This window comes from Salmo salar, chromosome ssa05 (genome assembly GCF_905237065.1).
Source record: "Salmo salar chromosome ssa05, Ssal_v3.1, whole genome shotgun sequence".
Classification (NCBI taxonomy): domain Eukaryota; kingdom Metazoa; phylum Chordata; class Actinopteri; order Salmoniformes; family Salmonidae; genus Salmo; species Salmo salar.
The window spans coordinates 70761346-70785026 of record NC_059446.1 but is presented as its reverse complement, the minus strand read 5'-3'; the positions used below and the strand labels follow the sequence as shown (position 1 = coordinate 70785026).

At 40.1% G+C, this 23681-nt stretch overlaps 2 protein-coding genes and 1 long non-coding RNA gene across 6 annotated transcripts in view; 2 read left to right on the top strand and 1 right to left on the bottom strand.

Annotated features, from left to right (window-relative positions):
• Window positions 1-1827: 1827 nt before the first annotated feature.
• On the top strand, window positions 1828-16635 carry LOC106605720 (carcinoembryonic antigen-related cell adhesion molecule 2-like). The gene is made up of 8 exons (XM_045718713.1): window positions 1828-1914; window positions 2173-2496; window positions 7169-7435; window positions 12366-12641; window positions 12900-13017; window positions 14104-14147; window positions 14642-14684; window positions 15788-16635. Exons 1-8 carry the CDS (start codon window positions 1845-1847, stop codon window positions 15792-15794), a joined length of 1149 nt encoding a protein of 382 aa, XP_045574669.1. The 5' UTR covers window positions 1828-1844; the 3' UTR covers window positions 15795-16635.
• Window positions 4519-7473, bottom strand: LOC123743154 (uncharacterized). The gene is made up of 3 exons (XR_006769960.1): window positions 7234-7473; window positions 5622-5684; window positions 4519-5201 (listed from the first exon to the last, which is right to left on the bottom strand). It is a non-coding gene; the product is annotated as an uncharacterized lncRNA (long non-coding RNA).
• LOC106605564 (carcinoembryonic antigen-related cell adhesion molecule 5) overlaps window positions 15795-23681 on the top strand; it is a 51868-nt gene continuing 43981 nt past the window's right edge. For 3 of the 4 annotated variants that reach the window (XR_006769957.1, XM_045718712.1, XM_045718711.1), the window contains exon 1: window positions 15801-16059. Coding sequence is in view for 2 of the 4 variants with exons in the window: in XM_045718712.1 (XP_045574668.1) it covers window positions 15987-16059 (73 nt within the window). In the remaining 2 variants the exon portion in view is untranslated. Of the gene's footprint in view, window positions 16078-23681 lie in introns of all 4 variants that reach the window. The other variant, XM_014201355.2, reaches the window with a different exon arrangement.

The following is a 23681-nucleotide window of genomic DNA, read 5'->3' as shown; positions in this document are numbered from 1 at the left end:
GGGGGTCGTCCTGCTGCGGACAATTCCCTACACATCACTGCATGGCGTTTTCCCTGCAAAGTCCCTCAAACTGCTTCGCATGGTAGTCACACACGGAGGCACTGCAAAGTCTGCCTGTCTGGCACCAGGTAAGCAGAGGAAGTTGACAAAAATACATGTGTTTAGCTTGTGATACACCTCTGTGTTTCACCATGCTTTGAGGAGTATCATATGCTCAAACACTATTGAGCACATCTGCAGCAATTAGTGACTGACTGACCTGACAGGTGACTTGACAGGTGACCTGCCATGATACTATTCCATTAGAGGTGGGGGTGGAAATGCAGTTGTTGTTCAGTCACTGTATGAATATTAAATATGGGTTATGCATATTCCGTTTTTTTTACTCTAGTAAAACAAGTTTTTGTTGTTGTTGTTCAACCAACCACCACCAATACTGCAATAAAATAGACAACTATTACACATTGGCCTATCTGTTTTCTTGCTGTGTTTTCATCCAGTAAAACTGTTAAGGAGTGTACTGTAGCATACAAAAACTGGCCTCAATCTTCAGCTCCGAAGATGTCCAGCTCCAGTTCCAGTTATGATATTGGGAAATACTGTTTGTGATTTCTGAAAGTACAGAATAAAGAGGAATTATTAATTAGAATTCAATGTAAGGATATAGCAATAATAAATATTACAAAGAAGTAACATAATAAACACCACTATAAAAATAGTTTATTGCATGGACAAAATCACAAATGTCAGTTATAACAGTAAGAAACAGTAACTTTTGAGCTCCACAAGAGGGCAAGGCAGGGCAGAACAGAGCTATGCTAAATAGGCCAAATGAAAACAAACCCTGGTCATACATTTTTTATTTATTTAACCTTTATTTAACTAAGCAAGTCATTTAACACAAAACTTTTGACTAAATTAAATATACTATAAGTGAATTTGTCCAAATACTAACACATTCAAATGGGGGACTAGATACATAAAGTGCTTTCAAATCTAAACGGTAAAACAGATGTATGAAAACACTCTCAAATAAAAGGTGGCACTCTGTACAATCGCCTACTATAAAACATTTGATCTTTGTATACTCTATATTTTAGGGGCAATGGTTACATAAATACATTTTACATTAGAGTGCCCTTATCATGGTGTAATTATTCCTATAATTATATATTGTATTTACATTGTAGCCTATTAGGGTTATGGTTAGGCTTATAGGTTATGGTTAGGGATTAGGGTTACGTTTACTGCTGTAATTGTAACTCATTGTAATAATGAGTAACTACAATACTTGTTACACCGTTTTAAAGATCCTTACTGTAATGTTTATTTATTTTTATTTAACCTTTATTTAACTAGGCAAGTCAGTTAAGAACACATTTTCATTTACAATGACGGCCTACCAGAAGGCAAAAGGCCTCCTGCGGGGACGGGGGCTGGGATTACATTTTTTAGGCTTGAGGGTTGAGGGCGGCAGAAGGTATGTCAGATAGGGGGGAGTGAGGCCTAAGTGGGTTTTATAAATAAGCATCAACCAGTGGGTCTTGCGACGGGTATACAGAGATGACCAGTTTACAGAGTAAAATGTAAAATGTTACCTACATTTTTTCAAAGAAAATTGTTTTGTGAGGCTTCTTTGTCCATCATCAGGCAATTTCTGATTCTATTTGACCAAAACAAATAACTACCTTGCGATATTTCATCAAGTTTTCTGTGAATCTAATAGGTAATATCAGTCAATGGTTTTACCATTTTGAAGGTGAGAGGACTTTGAACTCTATAACTGGGTGTGTTCAAATGTAACTAAATTCTGCCCACAGACAGGTTGCTGCTGCACATGCAGGATGTCCTACAGATGGATGCTTCGAATGGATTCTCCCCATATCTGTTATCTTTATTTACTGGCTGTTATAGGTAAGAGGAAGTCATTTTAATGACTTTCTTCCCTGTGAAATTATAAATGTGCGTTGTCATTGTTGGCTCTGTGGCCTATTTTGTGGAATGGAATATTAAGCCCGATCAGCCTGTTTAGAATGTAACTTGGTGAGCAGAAAAATTGCCCAGTTCAGCCCATTCATCAAACTTATGCTTTTCATGTTCTTTATGGCTCTCAATTAAAATATTTGAATGTAACTCACACATTGTAACTCAAACCTGTTCTTGCCTCCCCAGGGTTTTGTTATGGAGCAGGTGTGTTACCAGACAGGTCCCTGGTTGGGGCGATAGGAGGGAGTGTGACATTTAACAGAGCATTAGCCCAGCCATTTATAACATTACAATGGAAAGTTAATGGTACAACTATTATATTAAACTATATCAGAAGTTCTGACACTTTAATACCTGAAGATGGATACAGAGACAGGATCAATCTGGACAGATCGTCAGGATCCCTGGAGCTCATGAATCTTGATCTGACTGACAGTGGACAATACACAGTGACCATTTTAACACCTGAAGCAGTATCAGTGGAAGAAAACACCAAACTGGAAGTGTATGGTAAGATGTTTTGTATTCTACCTTTATCAGTCAATAGTTTCCCCTCCATTTTCTAGCTTTAGGTTTCAATTCATCAGTCCAAATACTTAATTGTATTGCTGGACTGCAACAATATTTCAAAGATGTGTATATATATATACACATATACATACACAGTACCTGTGAAGATTTGGACACACCTACTCATTCAACGTTTTTTCTTTATTTTTTACTATTTTCTCTGTCTGTCTGTCTGTCTGTCTGTCTGTCTGTCTGTCTGTCTGTCTGTCTGTGTGTCTGTGTGTCTGTGTGTGTGTGTGTCTGTCTGTCTGTCTGTCTGTCTGTCTGTCTGTCTGTCTGTCTGTCTGTCTGTCTGTCTGTCTGTCTGTCTGTCTGTCTGTCTGTCTGTCTGTCTGTCTGTCTGTCTGTCTGTCTGTCTGTCTGTCTGTCTGTCTGTCTCGTTGTCTGTCTGTCTGTCTGTCTGTCTGTCTGTCTGTCTGTCTGTCTGTCTGTCTGTCTGTCTGTCTGTCTGTCTGTCTGTCTGTCTGTCTGTCTGTCTGTCTGTCTGTCTGTCTGTCTGTCTGTCTGTCTGTCTGTCTGTCTGTCTGTCTGTCTGTCTGTCTGTCTGTCTGTCTGTCTGTCTGTCTGTCTGTCTGTCTGTCTGTCTGTCTGTCTGTCTGTTCTGTCTGTCTGTCTGTCTGTCTGTCTGTCTGTCTGTCTGTCTGTCTGTCTGTCTGTCTGTCTGTCTGTCTGTCTGTCTGTCTGTCTGTCTGTCTGTCTGTCTGTCTGTCTGTCTGTCTGTCTGTCTGTCTGTCTGTCTGTCTGTCTGTCTGTCTGTCTGTCTGTCTGTATACTCTCCGAAGGCACTTTATATATACCGTAGTACTATACCATAATCTTGACACACCATATAGTAAACGGTTTTGAAGTACAGTGCCTTCGGGAAGTATTCAGACCCCTTGACTTTTCCACATTTTGTTACGTAACAGCCTTATTCTAAAATGGATTACAAAAAACAAATCCTCATCAATCTACACAAACTACCCCATAATGACAAAGTGAAAACAGATTTTTTGAAAACGTTGCACATGTATTAAAAATAAAACTGAAATACCTTATTTACATAAGTATTCAGAGCCTTTGCTATGAGCCTCAATATTGAGCTCAGGTGCATCTTGTTTCCATTTATTATCCTTGAGCTGTTTCTACAACATGATCGGAGTCCACCTGTGGTAAATTCAAATGATTGGACATGATTTGGAAAGGCACACACCTGCCTATATAAGGTCCCACAGTTGACAGTGCATGTCAGAGCAAAAACCAAGCCATGAGGTCAAAGGAATTGTCCGTAGAGCTCCGAGACAGGATTGTGTCGAGGCACAGATCTGGGGAATGGTACCAAAACATTTCTGCAGCATTGAAGGTCCCCAAGAACACAGTGGCCTCCATCATACGTAAATGGAAGAAGTTTGGAACCACCAAGACTCTTCCTAGAGCTGGCCGCCTGGCCAAACTGAACAATCGGGGGAGAAGGGCCTCTGGTCTGATGAAACCGATATTGAACTCTTTGGCCTGAAATCCAAGCGTCACGTCTGGAGGAAACCTGGCACCATCCCTACGGTGAAGCATGGTGGTGGCAGCATGATGTGGGGATCTTTTTCAGCAGCAGGGACTGGGAGACTAGTCAGGATCAAGGCAAAGACGAATGGAGCAAAGTACAGAGAGATCCTTGATGAAAACCTGCTCAAGAGCACTCAGGACCTCAGACTCGGGCGATGTTTCACCTTCCAACGGGTCAACGACCCTATGCACACAGCCAAGACAATGCAGGAGTGGCTTCGGGACAAGTCTCTGAATGTCCTTGAGTGGCCCAGCCAGAGACCAGACTTGAACCCAATTGAACATCATTGTCGAGACCTGAAAAAAGCTGTGCAGCAATGCTCCCCATCCAACCTAACAGAGCTTGAAAGGATCTGCAGAGAAGAATGGGAGAAACTCCCCACATACAGGTGTGCCAAGCTTGTAGCGTCATACCGAAGAAGATTCAAGGCTCTAATCACTGCCAAAGGTGCTTAATCAAAGTACTGAGTAAAGGGTCTGAATACTTAAGTAAATGTGCTATTTATTTTTATAAATTAGCAAACATTTGTTGTCATTATGTGCTATTGTGTGTAGGATGTAACCTAACAAAATGTGTAAAAAGTCAAAGGGTAAGACTCTTGCCAAATCTCAGACACAACTAGTTGATTTTCAAGTTGTGTTCTGTAAGCTGATTAAGCTACTGTTTGTCATTACTTTGGCATGAGTAGGTGTTTCTCAAATTCAATGATTTCATTCAGTGTGAACCATTACTTCTGTCCATCTCTTCCCATTCCCAATTATGTTATATTTATACATTGTATATTACTAGTGTATGATGGTGTTGAACAAGGCCAAATCTGTTATCTGCCTAGTGCACAACATGTACATTTTTCTCAACATCATTAACGAAGTAAAGGTGTGTTCAATGCATTGTCTACATTTTTGTGGAGACACATTCAGTACCTCTCAGAATGAATATGGTCAGCTTGAGATGTAATTCCAAATCTATTTGTTATTAATTCCACTGTTGAGCTCTTCTGAATAACACTTACAGGTATTTTTAGGTGCTCCATTCTGCTGTGTTGATGAAAATGTGTGATACTGAAGCCAGGCCCTGAATATTGTATGGCTTTGGATGAAATAGTCTACCAAGGAAAGAGAAAGTTGTTATTGTATTTTTAACCCACAGAGTCAGTCTCCAGTGTGGTGATAACTCCCACCAACACAGACTTAGTGGAGTTCAACAGCTCTGTCAGTCTGTCCTGCTCCTCCTCTGCCCCCCCCCCCCTTATCTTATCACTGGCTGAATGGAAGCTTTGAGGTCACAGCCAGTGATGGAGTTCAGTTTGGTGATGGGAACAGCACCCTCACCATAGTCAGTGTGACCCGGTATGACAAAGGACCGTTCAGCTGTAATGTGTCCAACCCCGTCAGCAGTGACATCAACCGCCAGAATCTAACCCTCACTATCAGCTGTGAGTCTCTAACATGCATGTCTAACTCTTCTTAGTTCACTGCATATGGACAAAGTCATTCATGTAAGAAAAATGTACCTTTCACAATACCTTTCACATATGGTCATCTTCATAGTGCTTCCTGCAATGTCTGTCTGCTACTGTAAACTTAATCTGTTAAGACATAACAAGACACCGTCATATTAATAAATCACTATATTCTGGTATTGAATATGACACAAATGTATCATGCTTTGCTAAAGCAAATCTTTCTGTGGCTTTCATTTCTACCTAATCAGGCCCACCTACTGTATGTTGTGGGTGTCTGATTGCTGGTGATGGGATACCTAAACAAGATATATGCATTTTGTGTTGACATTTGTTGGGTGGGTTATTTCAACATGGTCTCTATACTCTAGAGCAATGGTCACCAACCCTTTCTGAGTCAAGATCACTTTCCGGGTCAAAAAGTAAGCTAAGATCTACCCCTCAGATTTTTTTTTACATTAACCTCACACCAACAGTTTTGTAGGAATGAGCTTTGGACAGTAGGCCTAATACATTATCACAGCATATTGGCTATATGATTGGCCTGCCAATATTGTTAATCCGACCATGTTATTCAAAACTTGAACTTTGATAACAAAATAGATCAGTTGGTTTAGCACTTGGCGAGGCACTGTGGAGCATGAATTGAAATAATTAGCTATTTTTTTTACTGGCCTTTAATGTACCTGCATCTGATGGTCAACGAGGTCAAGTCACGACGTCATTGATCTTCAGGTCGAAAAGTCGGAGCTCTAGAAAAATGCCCAAGTTTCCGACTTGGAATTCTGTGTTGGATGATCGTTCAAAACAATCAATTTTTCCCAACCACCTCTCAAGGTCCCTGCTCTCTCTTTCCTTTCCTCTGGTGAGACTGACCAGAGAAAGGGGACACCGTCTTCCACCTGATAGCGAACCATGAGTCGCACCGCATCTGCCTCATGCACAAGTTCATGTTGTTCCTGTGACCAGAGAAAGTTAAATATTCCTTAATTAATATTAAAATCGACACAACGAGCTGCTAATAATAATAAAACACAAGGCTATCGATACTTGGCTACTCATTCATTGCAGCTGCAGCCCGAGCAGAAGTATGGAGGAGCGGATTTTGTATTAGTGTTGAATAAAAACACTGACATTGCTGAATATAAACTACAGCTCTTTGCTGTATTCGTTAACAGTCTCTCTGTGGTCATGGTTTTAAAAGTTATTCAATCTTACATAGGCTAGTAGCCTATTAAACTTGGCTGTGGCCAGGGTCATGGAAGCTCTGTAGACACAGTGATTTGAGCGGTCCGATTGGGCAGCGCAGTAGGTGCACTCGATTTAATCACAGATTTGCCGGTCGCCGGGTAGGCAGAGTTTGTTTCATTGGAACACTTTTCTACCCGGTGCGCAGGACTTTTGAATCAAGTGCACCTACCGGAAACAGCTCAAAACGATTTTAAAAAAGGAACGCAAGCCTTTATCGTTCGTTGGCTTTGTTACAGAAATATTTGGTGATCGACTAGGAATGCCGGTTGGCGACCACTGCTCTAGAGCACAACTGTACATAACTTTTGATTGAATTACCTTCATTAATGCTGATTTTCAACATGGATCATTCTTTGCAGATGGTCCAGAAAATGCAGCAATGAAGGTGATCCCATCAGATGTACATTATGAAACAGGATCAAACCTCAATTTGTCCTGCTCAGCTGAGTCCAGTCCTCCTGCCCAGTTTCAGTGGGCTCTGAATGGAACACTGCTGTCCAATAAGGGACCAGAACTCCGGTTGGGAAACATTCAGATCAATCAGAGCGGTAGCTACAGCTGCTGGGCCCATAATACCAGAACCCTGAGGTACCAGACATCTGAGCCCTCTGACATCACTGTGCTGGGTAAGTGGCAGAGAGGAAATTGAGATAATCATCACCAGAGAGAGTAACTGGTTCTGAGGGTGTCATGGTTGAACTTTGTGCTCAAGTCCTTTTCAAGGTCCTTGAGTACACATTTTTCCTTTTCCTTCCATTTTGTACAAACATTTGGATGGGTAGCCTTCTTGTGTAAACCAGAGAAGATAGTCCCTTTCAACAGAGACAGTGTCTACTACCAGGTTTGGGTAGATTACTTTCTAAATGTAATCCGTTAGTTACTAGTTACCTGTCCAAAATTGTAATCAGTAATGTCACTAAATCAAATCATATTGTATTTGTCACATGCGCCGAATACAACAGGTTTAGACCTTACAGTGAAATGCTTACTTACAAGTCCTTAACCAACAATGCAGTTTTAAGAAAAAATAAGGGTTAAGTAAAAAATAGATAAGTAAAAAATAAAAAAATAAAAGTATCAATATAAGAGCAGCAGTAAAATACCAATAGCGAGGCTATATACAGGGGGTACTGTTACAGACTCATTGTGCAGTGGCACCGGATAGTTGAGGTAATTGAGGTAATTTGTACATGGATGTAGATTTAAAGTGACTATTCAGAGATAATAAACAGAGAGTAGCAGCAGCGTAACGGGAGGGGGTGGCAATGCAAATAGTCTGGGTAGCCATTTGATTAGCTGTTCAGGAGTCTTATGGCTTGGGGGTGTTAGGTTCTAAATATCAGAGTAAGAACTCAACGGACACTATGAAAGGTTAAACTAAGATTATTCACCCCAAAGGATCGAACAGCTGTACAGTCAAAAGACATTCACACAATCACTGATATTTAACCCTTTCTCCTCTGCTGAGTCTCCTCCCACACATCTGAACAGCCAATGCATCTCTGTTGCTAGACAGAACCTTAGTGATATCTGTTATTACTCCCTTCATCTGACCTGACCTCTGGTTGAACTGTTTGTGCTCAAGTCCTTTTCAAGGTCCTTAAGTACACATTTTTCCTTCCATTCTGTACAAACATTTGGATGGGTAGCCTTCTTGTGTAGACTTCTTGTGTGTAACAGAGAAGATCGTCCCTTTCAACACAAGAAAAGAAAGACTTAAAAGTGGCACACAAGACTACAAGCAGATTGCATTGGATTATTAGCTGATACTGTACTGAATACTGTTATGGGTTATTCCATGCAGTGCTGGTTGTCAAGTTGAGGTTTGTGCTCAAGTCCTATCCAAGGTGTTTGAGTAAAAGCTTTTGGACGGGATGCCTTCTTCTGTATGTAGCAGGTAGCCTGGTGGTTAGAGTGTTGGACTAGTTACCAAAACGTTGCAAGGATGAATCCCTGAGCTGACAAGGTAAAAATCTGTTGTTCTGCCCCTGAACAAGGCAGTTAACCCACTGTTCCTAGGCCATCATTGAAAATAAGTATTTGTCTTAACTGACTTGCCAAGTTAAATAAAAAAATTATGTAGCAGAGAAGTCCCTTCCAACAGAGACAGTGTGTTCAACAAATGGGAAGAGAGCTCTGAGTGGCACACGAGACAAAGCAGATGGCATTGGATTATTAGCTGAAACTGTACTGAATATGGGTTATGCTGTGGTTGTGGACATTTTCCATAGGAGCATTGTATATTGTAGCTGGTAAATGCTCTGTCATGCAGTGAGGAAAAAGCAAACCACCCAACATGATCGTTTCTTTGTTACTATTCAATGGCCTGAATAGTGTCCATATACTGAGAAGGATGAACATATACAGTGTCTATAGAAAGTTTACACCCCCTTGAACTTTTTTCACATTTTTCTTCCTTAAAATTAAAACTAAAAAGGATTACATAAAGATAAATCCTACAGATCTATACAACCTGCTCCACATTTTCAAAGTGAAAAGAAAGTTATAGAAAATGTTACAAATTAAGAAAGAAAAAAATGAAACATCATAATCTCGGTCTCATGTGGCTCAGTTGGTAGAGCATGGCACTTGCAATGCTAGGGTTGTGGGTTTGATTCCCATGGGGGACCAGTACGAGAATGTATTCACTCTCTACTGTAAGTCACTCTGGATAAGAGCGTCTGCTAAATGGCTATAATGTAATAATTGCTAAAGTCTCAACTGCCCAGAGTTAATACTTGGTAGAAGAACCTTTGGCAGCCATTACAGCTGTGAATCATTAAGATTCTACCAACTTTGCATAACTCCTAGGGCAACATATATCTCCAATTTTTATAAAAATGGCTCACGCTCATTAAATTTCGTTGGGAATCATTTTATTTTATTTTTATTTAACTACGGAAGTCAGCTAAGAACAAATTCTTATTTTCAATGACGGCCTACCAGGGAACAATGGGTTAACTGCCTTGTTCAGGGGCCGAACAACAGTTTTTTACCTTGTCAGTTCGATCCAGCAACCTTTTGGTTACTAGCCCAATGCTCTAACCAGTAGGCTACCTGCCTCCCCCAAAAAATCCTAGATGGACACCAATATTCAAACCTTGTCTCTGATTTTGAAGCAGAGTTAAGCAGAGCTTCATTTGTAAATCGGGAGGTCCCGGAACAAATATGGGGCGCGAGATGTGGGGTGTTATCCAGGGGGGTTTTAGGTACTGGAACACATTGAGAAAAAAAGTGACAAACAACGTAGCAGCGCAGCAGACAGAGAAAACAGCAGAGTAGCTTACTATCTGTGGTTGTGAAATGGACAGCACTCTCCGAGGGGATGATTCATTTAAAGCATTTTAGATGTCACTGCAGTATGCACACATCCTTGAGTGTAGCTGAGGGGCTTACACAAGTCCACATTTTTTATAGGCACATTTTCTAGACATCAGTGTATAGCAACAATTTTAGAAGTCACTGCAGAACACCCGCCATATGCATATGCACACATACACAGCTGTGGGGCTTACAAGACCCGAATTTCATATCATTTTCAAGACATCAACATAGCAGTAGAACAAATATCACAATATCGGAATATAACTTCAAATAAAATAAATCAATGTAGGTTACAGCAGAACACACATATGATAATATATAGGCCTCCTGCTTATGTGATAATATGAAGCACATATTCAGAGTAACTTCACAGTACAGAACAAGTTTCTAAAGGAAAACAATTTTCCTACCTTAGTTTTCAAAAGCTCACACAATGACTCTCCCCATGTCAAGTCCATTTTAACTCCTGACATTCAATTTCTTGCTCAAAGCCATGAGCGGGCCTGTGGCTGTGACGTTTAACCTCCTTCTAAGGCTGTTCGGAACACTCTGGATGTAGTGTCTATTTTTCCATATTGAGTGTTAACTATAACCTGGGTGTCCTCTTTAGCCTTAATTACAATGCTTGCTGCCACAAATCGGCATGTTCAAAAGCCTTTTTTTCTGAGGCCTCTTTGTTTTGTTTTTTTGTCAGACACAGAGGATGTTACTGTACATTCCACCCATCACTTCATCTGGCTAGTTTAAGCCCTTCAGTAATTTCTAGACCCAAGCTTCATGTTGTACAGCCCAGTTTTGAATTCTACATGACAAGCCAGGGGTTATACATTTGCTTGTTCTTGAACTGCAAATTGCACCTGCTCCGAGCACTTCGTCGGTCGATGACTCAGCTCCCCGTCTCCCTCTCCTGCTGAGTCTGATAGTAACCCTACTAGCTAGTGGAGGTGCCAGTGGTGATGCTGAACTGGTGGGATTAACAGCGTTGCTAGCTAAGGCATTGCAATCAGGAACAGTTTGTCCCTCACTCCTCTCCTCTGGCACTGATAGTTCGATTCACCAGCATTCTCTGAATTTTTGTCATGAAAACGTCATCAAACTCTATTACCTTATCTCATAAATTTTTTATTTGGCTTTCCCACGTTTCAAATTCAGTAGGGAGACAACTAGCCAAGACTACGTGATGTGATTACGTAGGGACCTCTTCACTAGCTGACCACCACTACCAAGACCTGTGTCAAGATCAGTTACTTACCCCTCCGGCCCTCTCAATAACCTCTATGTACAAATAATAGAGCAGGTCTGGAATCAGTGTGGCAGGATAGGATGATTACACAGAAGGATGACCTCACTTTTACATGATGGCCTTTCTGGGGGGCGGGAGAAATAATGAAGAGGTAACTTGATTTACTGATCATCGCTTTTATTATTGTTTACAGTGCGAAAAGTGAAACAATTAATAAATCATTGCGCAAGATTTACCGGATCCGGTCAAATAGGTGCCGTACCAAACAAAGTAAAATCTGAGAGGTGCTAGATCTTGCTCCGGCAGGATCCGGCTCAAATTAAGCACTGGATTAAGTCAGGACTAAGACTAGACCACTCAGGACCACTCAACACCTCTTGGAAAGCCATTCTGGTGTGTCTTTTGTATTAACATTTGTGTAATTGTCTCGCTGGTAGAATCTTAATGAAAATGATTCACCGCTGTAATGTCTGCCAAAGGTGCTTCCACAAAGTTTTAACTCAGGGGGTTGGAGTCTTATCCAATTATATTTCAGTTAAAAAATAATAATTTCTATAAAATGTTCTATAACTTTCTTTCACTTTGAAAATGTGTATGAGGTTGTGTAGATCTGTAGGAAAAAAGTGAATTTAATCCCTTTTTAGACTTAATGTTAAGGCATCAAAATGTGAAAAAAGTACAGGTGGGTGTAGATCTTCTATAGGCGCTGTATGGGCAGAATGAGGGAGATCTTGGTATAGCTCTGACAGCTCTTCCGCATTACACTTTTAGCCTTAGTCATTTACATTTTTTCATATACCACGTGCAGGTCTACTTACTTTATCATGCACACTTTTACCATGTTGCATGTTCATTTCACATGTGCTCATCGTGTCTTCAGGAAACTGTTACTGTTTGACAAGATAATATATCATCTATACTATAATTTACACTACAATTTGTATTATCAAACCAACATATCTGATTCATATAACCATTATCCTTCACAGAACCAATATCTGGTGCTATCATTACAACTTCCCCAAACCCTCCAATCATCGAGGGGAATTCTGTCAACTTAACCTGTGATGCTTCTGGCTCCATCATCACCAGAGAGTGGATGAAGGATGGTCAGCTTCTGTCTGCTGGTGGCAACCTAATCATCTCTGAGGATAAGAGAGTGCTGTCCATAAACCCTGTCAAGAGAACAGACAGTGGAGAATACCTGTGTAGAGTCAGCAACCCTGTCAGCACCGCTGATGCTAAACACATTCTCATTGTAAAGTGTAAGTAGGCCTTATCTGCTATAAGCCTGGGGTTACAATTACTGTGTTTTAACGGCTTTTTGCATTAACATCTGACAGTCACAATGTAAATGGTGGATAGGTAAGATTTTACAGAGTAATTCTATGGAAATATTTAACAGTTTGACAGTATTTACTATGTTGTAATTGTCACCCAGACGCACTGTAATGTGCAGTACTGCTTGTTCATTGTGTAGTCTTTGTCTCATCTGTGTATGGATCTCTCCCTGGTCTCTGCAGCGGAAGGCTTTCTAACTCCAGGTCTGTCTGCTGGTGCCATCGCTGGGATTGTGATTGGAGTATTGTTGGTTGTGGGAGTGGCAGTTGGTGTGGCAGTCTACTTCATGAAGAAAAAGGGGTGAGACATTTTTTTTTTCATTCTGAGATGAGACATTTTGAAAGTAGATTATTTTATTTAGGGATATATAAAAAATGATATTACAGAACATATTCTTTATCAACTTTTTGAATGAAAAAGTTTTACAGTGGAATCCATTTCACTAAAGTATATCACTTACTGTATTCTGAGCTTTTGGCTTTTATCCTTGCTCTGTATGGTGTAATAGGGTAAAATGTATTGGGTTAGCCTCTAAAAAGCTTTACTAGCTCAATGCTGTTTTGTCAGACAACCAAATAGTTAGCAGTTCTTTAAGATACAGTACAGTAAACCAATGAAGTCTCATTTGTTTGTTGCTCAATTCTCTGCAGTTTCACCCACCTGTAAATCAGTATATCAATGACATAAATCATTCGGTAGCTAACCTAAGGGCCAAATCTAGGTGGATAGTAATGATCATTTTAGAAACAGAGTATAACAGTAGTATACATACACATTGAAAAACAACACAGGCCCAGTAGTATCTGTAGGAGAATCAGTTCTAAATATCACTGCAATGTACTACTGTATGTGGTTAATGGTTTACTAGTCACAACCCACAGAGGGAAACCACAGCTGTATGCAGAATAAACAGGAAGAAAGGGGGAAAATATTAGCTTTGTGGCATATCTCCCTGACCTCTGACCCATAGCTGAAACTAACAGACTTTAACTAATGGAACTTATAAGGTTAGAGGCCATGGAGAAAGATTTCTAAAGTTTGGTAGTAAATTATGAATTCCTATGTTGTCACCATTTGTTTAGAGGGGCATTTTACCATTTTGTATAGGTCATTATAGACAGATAACAACCAAAGTATTGCTCCACTGCGTGAAGGGGGGATATATTGAATATGGTTTACAGTAAAAGGAGTTTATAATCTGATAACAGATCGACCCTCCCTGTATTTGGCTGGCAGGGCTGGTTGTCAATGGTTCTTATGAACAAATATAATTCCACAGAATTTGTTGGTGGTTCAACGTTGTGCACTTGCCTGGCCTACATGTGTCTCTGCAAATAACAATAATAATTTCCCAAAGATACTGACTGCTTCTAAATTGTATATTAGTTTCTTCAAGAAAGAATCCTCCAGTGGAAGGAGTGTTGACAACAGTAAGTGTGAGCTCTGTGTCTCACATGCATCCATTGATTTAGTAAATTATGTATATGCCCACCTAATGACCTTCTGGTCTACATGTACTTCTGCTCTGTCTGCTAACACTCTCTAATAGTCAGTTGATCTCCATATCTCTACCCACTGGGCACACACTGGTTAAATCAATGTTGTTTCCACGTCATTTCAATAAAATTACGTTGAATTGACTTCTGTGCCCAGTTGTTCCCAGCTCTCTAAATACCTCATTTCCTCTGTCTATGCGGGCAAACAATCTCTCTGCTCCCACTTACTATAATTTTCTACACAGACACACAAAATATGAACTAACGATAATCTACTAATGTTAAGCATCATGCCTGTAATCTAAGGCAATGCTTTCAATTAAGGTGTGAGTATAGACACTCAAAGTTGATCAGTGCTTCATGATTGTGAAGCCTATATACTGTAAACTACAGTCCCATCTCTAACTGCTGTTTGTGTGTCATCTCAGCAGGTAAAAGCTCTGCTAGCAGAGGGGACCAGGAGGAAACCAGGTACTATGCATTTAACTTTCATGTTTTTCTGTTTTCATAGCTTGCATAGTACATTTGTTTATCTGATATGGATGTAAGCTAATATGTAATACCAATGTATAATACTTCCCTTGTTTACAGTATTGACATCATACTGGTGCACAGATAAGCAACTGGCCTGCTTTTATAACTTTGGAGTAAAAAGAGCTGGATACTGAGCTACATGTATTGTATCATAGCTTTTCTGGCTATCAGAGATCCTGATCACAATAGTAAATATCAGTGTTCTGTAAGACTGAAGAGAATAATGTAATGATAATAATCACAGACAGCCTCGTCACAGTGTAGATAAAGATGGGTCAATATAATAGCTGTAATAACTATGTGTTTATAATAGTTAACATAGCACCAGATCCAAGCTCTAGGTAGGCTATATCTCCTGGCGCCTCTGCTTAGCAAAAGTCTGGCCTTTGACCAGGTTTATAACCTCATGTCATTACAGTAATGAGTACACTTCCAGGCAGGGGCAGTATGCGTGGTCTGTTTACTGTAAGGCTGAGGGACTTTGCTCCAGGAAGAGAATATTCTATTAAGCTTACACACATTTTATTGAGAAGTTTTTAAAATAAATGAAACTGTTTCCTTGGCTACTCCGTTCAGACAAATGTATTTATGTCAAGTGCCACGAGCCCTAATGTATCCATTTGGCTGCAATTTAATATCTCCCTGAAACTCAACCAAAATAAATATGAAAGATAGTTCCTCATATCTTTGTAATCAACACCACTGACCTCTTTCGAGATAACAATAGAAACACGCCAACCTTCTCATAAAGGTCTAGTCTGGTAAATAGTTCACTAGCTGTGTGACACATCTTCACTCCTGGCATGCAAGGCTACTAATGACCACACCGTTTTACGGATTATAACAAGCTCCCTGCCCTCATTAAGTTGTACGAGAAATAACCAAAACAAGTTGAATGAACTAACTCAGTGTTTGTAATTATCCATTGCTCTGGTGCTTATAGCTCTAGATGACAGACAATATAAGTAGGGACCTGAGTTTTTCCTGGTCAGGTCATGGTCAGGACTTATCTAGGACATGTCTCTCCTCTCTCCTACTAGGAGCTGAACTATGCAGACATCACTCAATTCCAGAAGAGGGATGGTGGGTCAGTTCAGCTGGGGAACCTAGGTACTTCCTCCAAAGAGTACGCTCAGGTCCGAGTCAACAACAGGCCCAGTCAGCTGACCTAACCCACCTACCAGGCCCACCAATCCCAGTACACCCAGGTGGAAAAACCTGCCCATAAGCCTGCTCCTGATGCTGCATCCACCATCTACTCAGACGTCCGGAGCTGAACACGCCCCACTGTCAATCATCTGGACCAGTTGGGGTCAGTCAGGGTGACCAGGTCTGTTCAGACATGGCCAGTGAATCCCCCACAACCTTCTTTGTATCTATGTGCCAACCAAACTTTCTTTCTAATACCGTATCCCTTATTAGACCTTACAGATCCCTAGACAAACAAAAATGTCAGTTAACAACTTAGCTATTATCAATACATTGGGTGCTCATCTGTTTTAGAATTTAAATTCAATTCATAGTTAAGAAATGATATTTTATTGTTAATATCATAATAAATCATCAGATCTTGATGGATCATGAATATTTTGATATACACAAAAAATACAGCTACGTACACCATGTGCCATTAAAGATAGTCTCTTTTTAGTTCTCAAACATACTCTTGTAACTGGAGGCTTACTATACCACAAATTGGGGAAAGCATTAGCATGCATCCCATGGTTTAGTAGAGCAATCATTTCCCTATGGCTATTTGATTATTTAACCACCAATAACAAGATAGGGAATTGAGGATAATGTTTCACTTCCTATTTCTTACAATGTCTTCTCTGTAAGTTGTATTAAATTAAATAAACAATGGTCACGTTGCTGACAAGGTAGAGTACCCCACATCTAGCAATCAACTTTCTGTATTGTTAATTTCAATATATTTTTCTACAAAATGAAGAAATGTGCCGTTTTCACATATGTAGACACGAGTATTGTTCTGGAGATAATGAAAATGAGGTTGAAAAGTGGGGTTGTTGCCCTTTAAGGAGAATGATGTTTCTGGAATTTCCTCGTTGAATATCCACAGACACAAACGTGCACTCTCCCTCTTTCTCTTACTTTCTTTCCCTCTCGCATGAGTTTGGATATGTTTTACATTCATTAGCAAAGTGAATACACATCCGTCTCTGAAGCACAAAGATGCACTTATACTGTACATCACGTTTGACATTGGGTTTCACAGAATTCAGGGGAAGAGGCTCATTAACTAACCTGGGCTAGGTGGGACGCGTGGGTCCCACCTAGTCAACAGCCAGTGGAATCGCGTGGGGCGAAATACAAATACCTCAAAAATGCTATAACTTCAATTTCTCAAACATATGACTATTTTACACCATATTAAAGACAAGACTCTCGTTAATCTAACCACATTGTCCGATTTCAAAAAGGCTTTACAGCGAAAGCAAAACATTAGATTATGTCAGGAGAGTACCCTGCCAAAAATAATCACACAGCCATTTTCAAAGCAAACATATATGTCACAAAAACCAAAACCACAGCTAAATGCAGCACTAACCTTTGATCTTCATCAGATGACACTCCTAGGACATTATGTTATACAATACATGCATGTTTTGTTCAATCAAGTTCATATTTATATCAAAAACCAGCTTTTTACATTAGCATGTGATGTTCAGAAATAGCATACCCACCGCAAACTTCCGGTGAATTTACTAAATTACTCAAGATTAACGTTCACAAAATACATAACAATTATTTTAAGAATTATAGATACAGAACTCCTTTATGCAATCGCGGTGTCAGATTTTAAAATAGCTTTTCGGCGAAAGCACATTTTGCAATATTCTGAGTAGATAGCTCGGCCATCACAGGCTAGCTAATTTGACACCCACCAAGTTTGGCGCTCACTAAACTCAGAATTACTATAAGAAAAATGTGATTACCTTTGCTGTTCTTCGTCAGAATGCACTCCCAGGACTTCTACTTCAACAACAAATGTTGTTTTGGTTCCAAATAATCCATAGTTATATTCAAATAGCTCCGTTTTGTTCGTGCGTTCAGGTCTCTATCCGAAGGGTGACGCGCGAGCGCATTTCGTGACAAATATTTTTCAAAATATTCCATTACCGTACTTCGAAGCATGTCAAACGCTGTTTAAAATCAATTTTTATGCAATTTTTCTCGTCAAATAGCGATAATATTCCAACCGGGCAACGTTGTATTCATTCAAAGCCTGAAAGAAAAAAATGGAGAATTCTCATGAACGTTGCCTAATGACTCTCTAAAGACTCTCATGACATCTCCAGTGTCACTATTCCCAGCCTGACCACTCACAAAATCTCCTGCTGTTCTTCGCCCAGAGACAGGAGACACATCATTCCACTTTCTGGCGCCTTCTGAGAGCCAATGGAAGCCTTAGAAAATTTCACGTTACAGCAGAGATGCTGTATTTTCGATAGAGATGCAACAGAAGGACAAGAAATTGTCAGAAAGGGCACTTCCTGTATGGAATCATCTCTGGTTTTGGCCTGCCATATGAGTTCTGTTATACTCACAGACACCATTCAAACAGTTTTAGAAACTTTAGAGTGTTTTCTATCCAAATCTACTATTATATGCATATTCTCGTTTCTGGGCAAGAGTAGTAACCAGTTTAAATCGGGTACGTTTTTTATCCGGCCGTGCAAATACTGCCCCCTAGCCCCAACAGGTTAACTTTTTTGAAAGGCGAGACACACACTTATTCATTAGCATTTTATTTATATATATATATATAGACTCTTACAGGTTGTCACCATAGCAGAGTGTTTGTTTATTTTTTATTGCACTGTCAAAGCTCAATAAATTGATTGGATAAATGGAATTATGCAAATAGAGTTCAGTTTTAGTGTTCTCTTCATTCAGGGCCTGCAAAACACACCAGCCACCTATGGACTGATATAACACTGACTGTCGAATCAACCTCATCTACAGTGCATTCGGAAAGTATTCAGACTCCATGACTTTTTCCACATTTTGTTACGTTACAGCCTTATTCTAAAATGTATTCAAAAGTTTTTTCCCGTCATCAAACTACACACAATACCCCATAATGACAAAAGCAACAACCTTGTTTTTTATTTTTTGGGGGCAAATGTATTAAAAATAAAAAATGGAAATAACACATTTGCATAAGTATTCAGACCCTTTACTCAGTACTTTGTTGAAGCACCTTTGGCGGCGATTACAGCCTCAAATCTTCTTGGGTATGATGCTACAAGCTTGGCACACCTGTATTTGGGGAATTTCTCCCATTCTTCTCTGCAGATCCTCTCAAGCTCTGTCAGGTTGGATGAGGAGCGTCGCTGCACAGCTATTTTCAGGTTTCTCCAGAGATGATCGATCGGGTTCAAGTCTGGGCTCTGGCTGGGCCACTCAAGGACAGCCACTCCTGTGTTGTCTTGGCTGTGTGCTTAGGGTCATTGGAAGGTAAACCTTTCCCCTGTCTGAGGTCCTGAGCACTCTGGAGTAGGTTCTCATCAAGGATCTATTTGTACTTTGCTCCATTAATCTTATCCTCAACCCTGACTAGTCTCCCAAACCCTGCCGCTAAAAAACATCCCCACAGCATGATGCTGCCACCACCAGACCAGAGAATCTTGTTTCTTATGGTCAGAGAGTCTTTAGGTGCCTATTGGCAAACTCCAAGCAGGCTGTCATGTGCCTTTTACATAGGAGTGGCTTCGGTCTGGCAACTCTGCAAAGATGGTTGTCCTTCTGGAAGGTTCTCCCATCTCCAACTAAGGAGCTCTGTCAGAGTGACCATCGGTTTCTTGGCCACCTCAAAGGCCAAGGCCCTTCTCCCCCGATTGCTCAGTTTGTCCGGGAGGCTAGCTCTAGGAAGAGTCTTGGTGTTTCCAAACTTCTTCCATTTAAGAATGATGGAAGACATTGTGCTCTTGGGGACCTTGAATGCTGCAGACATTTTTTGGTACCCTTCCCCAGATCTTTGCCTTGATACAATCTTGTCTCGGAGCTCTACGGGCAATTCCTTCGACCTCATGGCTTGGTTTTTGCTTATATAGACAGGTCTGTGCCTTTCCAAATTATGTCCAATCAATTGAATTTACCACAGATGGACTCCAATCAAGTTATAGAAACATCTTAAAGATGATCAATGGAAACAGGATGCACCTGAGCTCAATTTCGAGTCTCATGGCAAAGGTTCTGAATACTTATGTAAATAAGGTATTTCTGTTTTTTATTTTTAATACATTTGCTAACATTTCTAAAAATCTGTTTTCGCTTTGTTATTATGGGGTATTTTGTGTAGATTGATGAGGAAAATGTTTTCTTTAATCCATTTAAGAATAAGGCTGTAATGTAACAAAATGTGGAAAGTTATGGGGTCTGAATACTTTCCGAATACACTGTAACTTGTCATTTAACGAATCTCACAACAATATTTTTGTAACTAATTAATCCATTATTTATAGAGGTGATGCTGTTGAGATAACAAATCTATTTTCTCTGTTTCAAGAAGGCAGCAATGAAGAATATAAATGCAACATGCAACAATTTAAAAGATTTTACTGAGTTACAGTTCATGTAAGTAAATCAGTCAATTGAAGTAAATTAATATTGCCCTAATCTATGGATGTCACATGACTGGGCAGGGGTGCAGTCATGGGTGGGCCTTGGAGGGCATAGGCCAACCCACTTGTTAGCCAGGCCCACCCACTGGCAAAAAACAACATTTGAGAGTGCGCTGACCCTGGTGCTAAAGGGGGTACGCAGCTGGAGGTTGAATGTTTGAAGGGGTACGGAACTATAAAAAGTTTGGGAACCACTGAAATAGACCATATGACTGGACAGGAAATAGAAAGCAACTGAATGTTAATTGTGTTTCCTGACAGGTATTTTAATTGTCTGTATTGTCTATTTAATTTGTAATTATTTGCAATGTCTTATTAATATGTGTTTGACCCCAGGAAGATTAGCTAATGTTACGGCGTTAGCTAATGATGATCCTAATAAATAAAAAAAATCACAAAAGTCACATACAGGAACCAACGTTAATAACGAATAATGTAAATCATGCTTATATGACTTGTTTGTGTAGCAGTGTATTTAAGGACTGAGAGGGAATGCCCTTTTCAGAGTTTTCATCAAGCTTGGATTGAGTGTGTGAACCTCTCCGGCCGTGATAATAAAGATTGATTCATTTACATTGAGTTTGAGTCCTTAGTGGTAAATTTCCATGACAATTTTGCCATCAGGAACAGGATGTTTGATTTTCTTGACGTGATCTATCAGTGAAGGTCTGAGAGGGAACACTGGTGGCGCATTCTTGGGAAGGCGTAAAGGTATATTCCCATCTCACTAAAAGAGGATGAGGACTCGCCTGAACAGACTTTCACTGTGGGGCGCGTCTGGGAGGACAACTCAATCTAGAAGGACAACTCAACTAATTTACAGTTCATTAGGGTTACCTAGTCACACGTGAAGTTTTGGAAAGATGTGACTTTTTTAACCCATTTTAACCCACTACAATTTACAAAAATACTCGTCATAAACATTGATAAAATATTAAACTGTTATTCAAAGAATTATAGATTAACATCTCCTGAATGCAACCACATTGACAGATTTCAAAATAACTTTACTGAGAAAGCACACTTTGCAATAATCTGAGTACTGTGCTCAGAAAAATACAATACGCAATACAGATAGCCGCCATTTTGGAGTCATCTAAATGCATAAATAGCATTAGAAATATTTACTTACCTTTTAATAATCTTCATCAGAAGGCACTTCCAGGAATCCCAGGTCCACAACAAATGTTGTTTTGTTTGATAAAGTTCATAATTTATGTCCAAATAACTCCATGTTGTTTGCGCATTCAGTAAGCTACTCAAAATGTAGGGAGGAAAATGGCGCTCAAAATGGCGCGAGGAAAATGTCACAACGAAAAGTTAAAAAAAAAATCTATTTACGTTCGTTCAAACATGTCAAACGTTGTATAGCATCAATCTTTAGGGCCTTTAGAACGTGAAGATTCAGTAATATTTCAACCGGACCATTCCTGTGTCTTGAAAAACATTTTGGAACAGAGCTTCCTCTCTTGTGCATGCGCGCCAATGAAGTGATGTCCTTCCCTGGGTTACCAACTTCCCAGCCTTCTCATTCGGTCTCTGTTCATCAGAGATGCCTCAAACAACTTTCTAAAGACTGTTGACATCTAGTGGAAGCCTTAGGAAGTGCAAAATGAATCCTTAGTCACTGTGTGTTCGATTGGCAATGACTTGAAAAACCTACAGGCACCAGATTTTCATTGCCTGCTTGTATTTTTCTCAGGTTTTTGCCTGCCATATGAATTCTGTTATACTTACAGACACCATTCAAACAGTTTTAGAAACTTCAGAGTGTTTTTGTTTTTACTAATAATATGCATATTCTAGTTTCTGGGCCAGAGTAGTAACCTGTTCAAATTGGGTACGTTTTTCATCCGGCCGTGAAAATACTGCCCCCTAGCCCAGACAGGTTAACCACTTCCGGTTGCTCTAGGAAGCTTTGAATCGACACAGGTAGACCTCATAGTGGCCTGATGGATTGTCATCGAAGACAGGTTCATAAGGCATTCATAACCCACATAGTCTTCAGGTTACATTTAGGGGAGCAGGCAATTTATTCCTATGGGGAGAGAAGTCATTGTAAACTGTGAGATGAAAAAAACCTGTTTTCACTGTTAACCTGTTGGGGATAGGGGGCAGTATTTGCACGGCTGGATAAAAAACGTACCCGATTTAATCTGGTTACTACTCCTGCCCAGTAACTAGAATATGCATATAATTATTGGCTTTGGATAGAAAACACCCTAAAGTTTCGTTTTGTTCGTGCGTTCTAGACACTATCCTAAAGGCTAAATAAGGGTGACGAGCATGGCGCAATTCGTGACAAAAGAATTCTAAATATTCCATTACCGTACTTCGAAGCATGTCAACCGCTGTTTAAAATCAATTTTTATGCCATTTTTCTCATAAAAAAGCGATAATATTCCGACCGGGAATCTGCGTTTATATAAACAGACAAAGGAAAAGAAACCATTCGGTCGAAGCGGGCACGCGCCTAAGCCCATAGTACTCTGAGTGGCCACTTGCCAAAAGCGATGAAGTATTCAGCCAGAGCCTGCCTCGATATCGTTCAACATTTTCCCGGGCTCTGAGACCCTATGGAAGACGTAGGAAGTGTCACGTTATTGCACAGATCCTGAGTCTTCAATAAAAAGAGCCAAGATGAAACACTACTTCTCAGACAGGCCACTTCCTGCTTGAAATCTTCTCAGGTTTTCGCCTGCCATAGGAGTTCTGTTATACTCACAGACACCATTCAAACAGTTTTAGAAACTTTAGGGTGTTTTCTATCCAAAGCCAATAATTATATGCATATTCTAGTTACTGGGCAGGAGTAGTAACCAGATTAAATCAGGTACGTTTTTTATCCAGCCATGCAAATACTGCCCCTTATCCCCAACAGGTTAACCTGTTAGGGCTAGGGGGCAGCATTGACACGGCTGGATAGAAAACATACCCGATTTAATCTGGTTACCACTCCTACTCAGTAACTAGAATATACATATACTTATTACATATGGATAGAAAACACCCTAAATTTTCTAAAACTGTTTGAATGGTGTCTGTGAGTATAACAGAACTCAAATGGCAGGTCAAAACCTGAGAGATTCCTTTACAGGAAGTGGCCTGTCTGACCATTTGTTGAACTTCTTTTCCATCTCTATCATTTACTAAGGATCTCTGCTCTAACGTGACACTTCCCACGTCTTCCATAGGCTCTCAGAGCCCGGGAAAAAACAGAATGTCGTCATTCCAGCCCCAGGCTGAAACACATTATCGCCTTTCTCAAGTGGCCCATCAAGAGACA

Bases quoted from the DNA above. Each gene is read 5' to 3' on its own strand.
- LOC106605720 (XM_045718713.1), top strand. From the start codon at position 1,845: ATGTCCTACAGATGGATGCTTCGAATGGATTCTCCCCATATCTGTTAT. The intron at 1,915-2,172 runs GTAAGAGGAAGT...TTGCCTCCCCAG, and splicing joins TTATTTACTGGCTGTTATAG to GGTTTTGTTATGGAGCAGGT. The intron at 13,018-14,103 runs GTGAGACATTTT...ATTGTATATTAG, and splicing joins TACTTCATGAAGAAAAAGGG to TTTCTTCAAGAAAGAATCCT.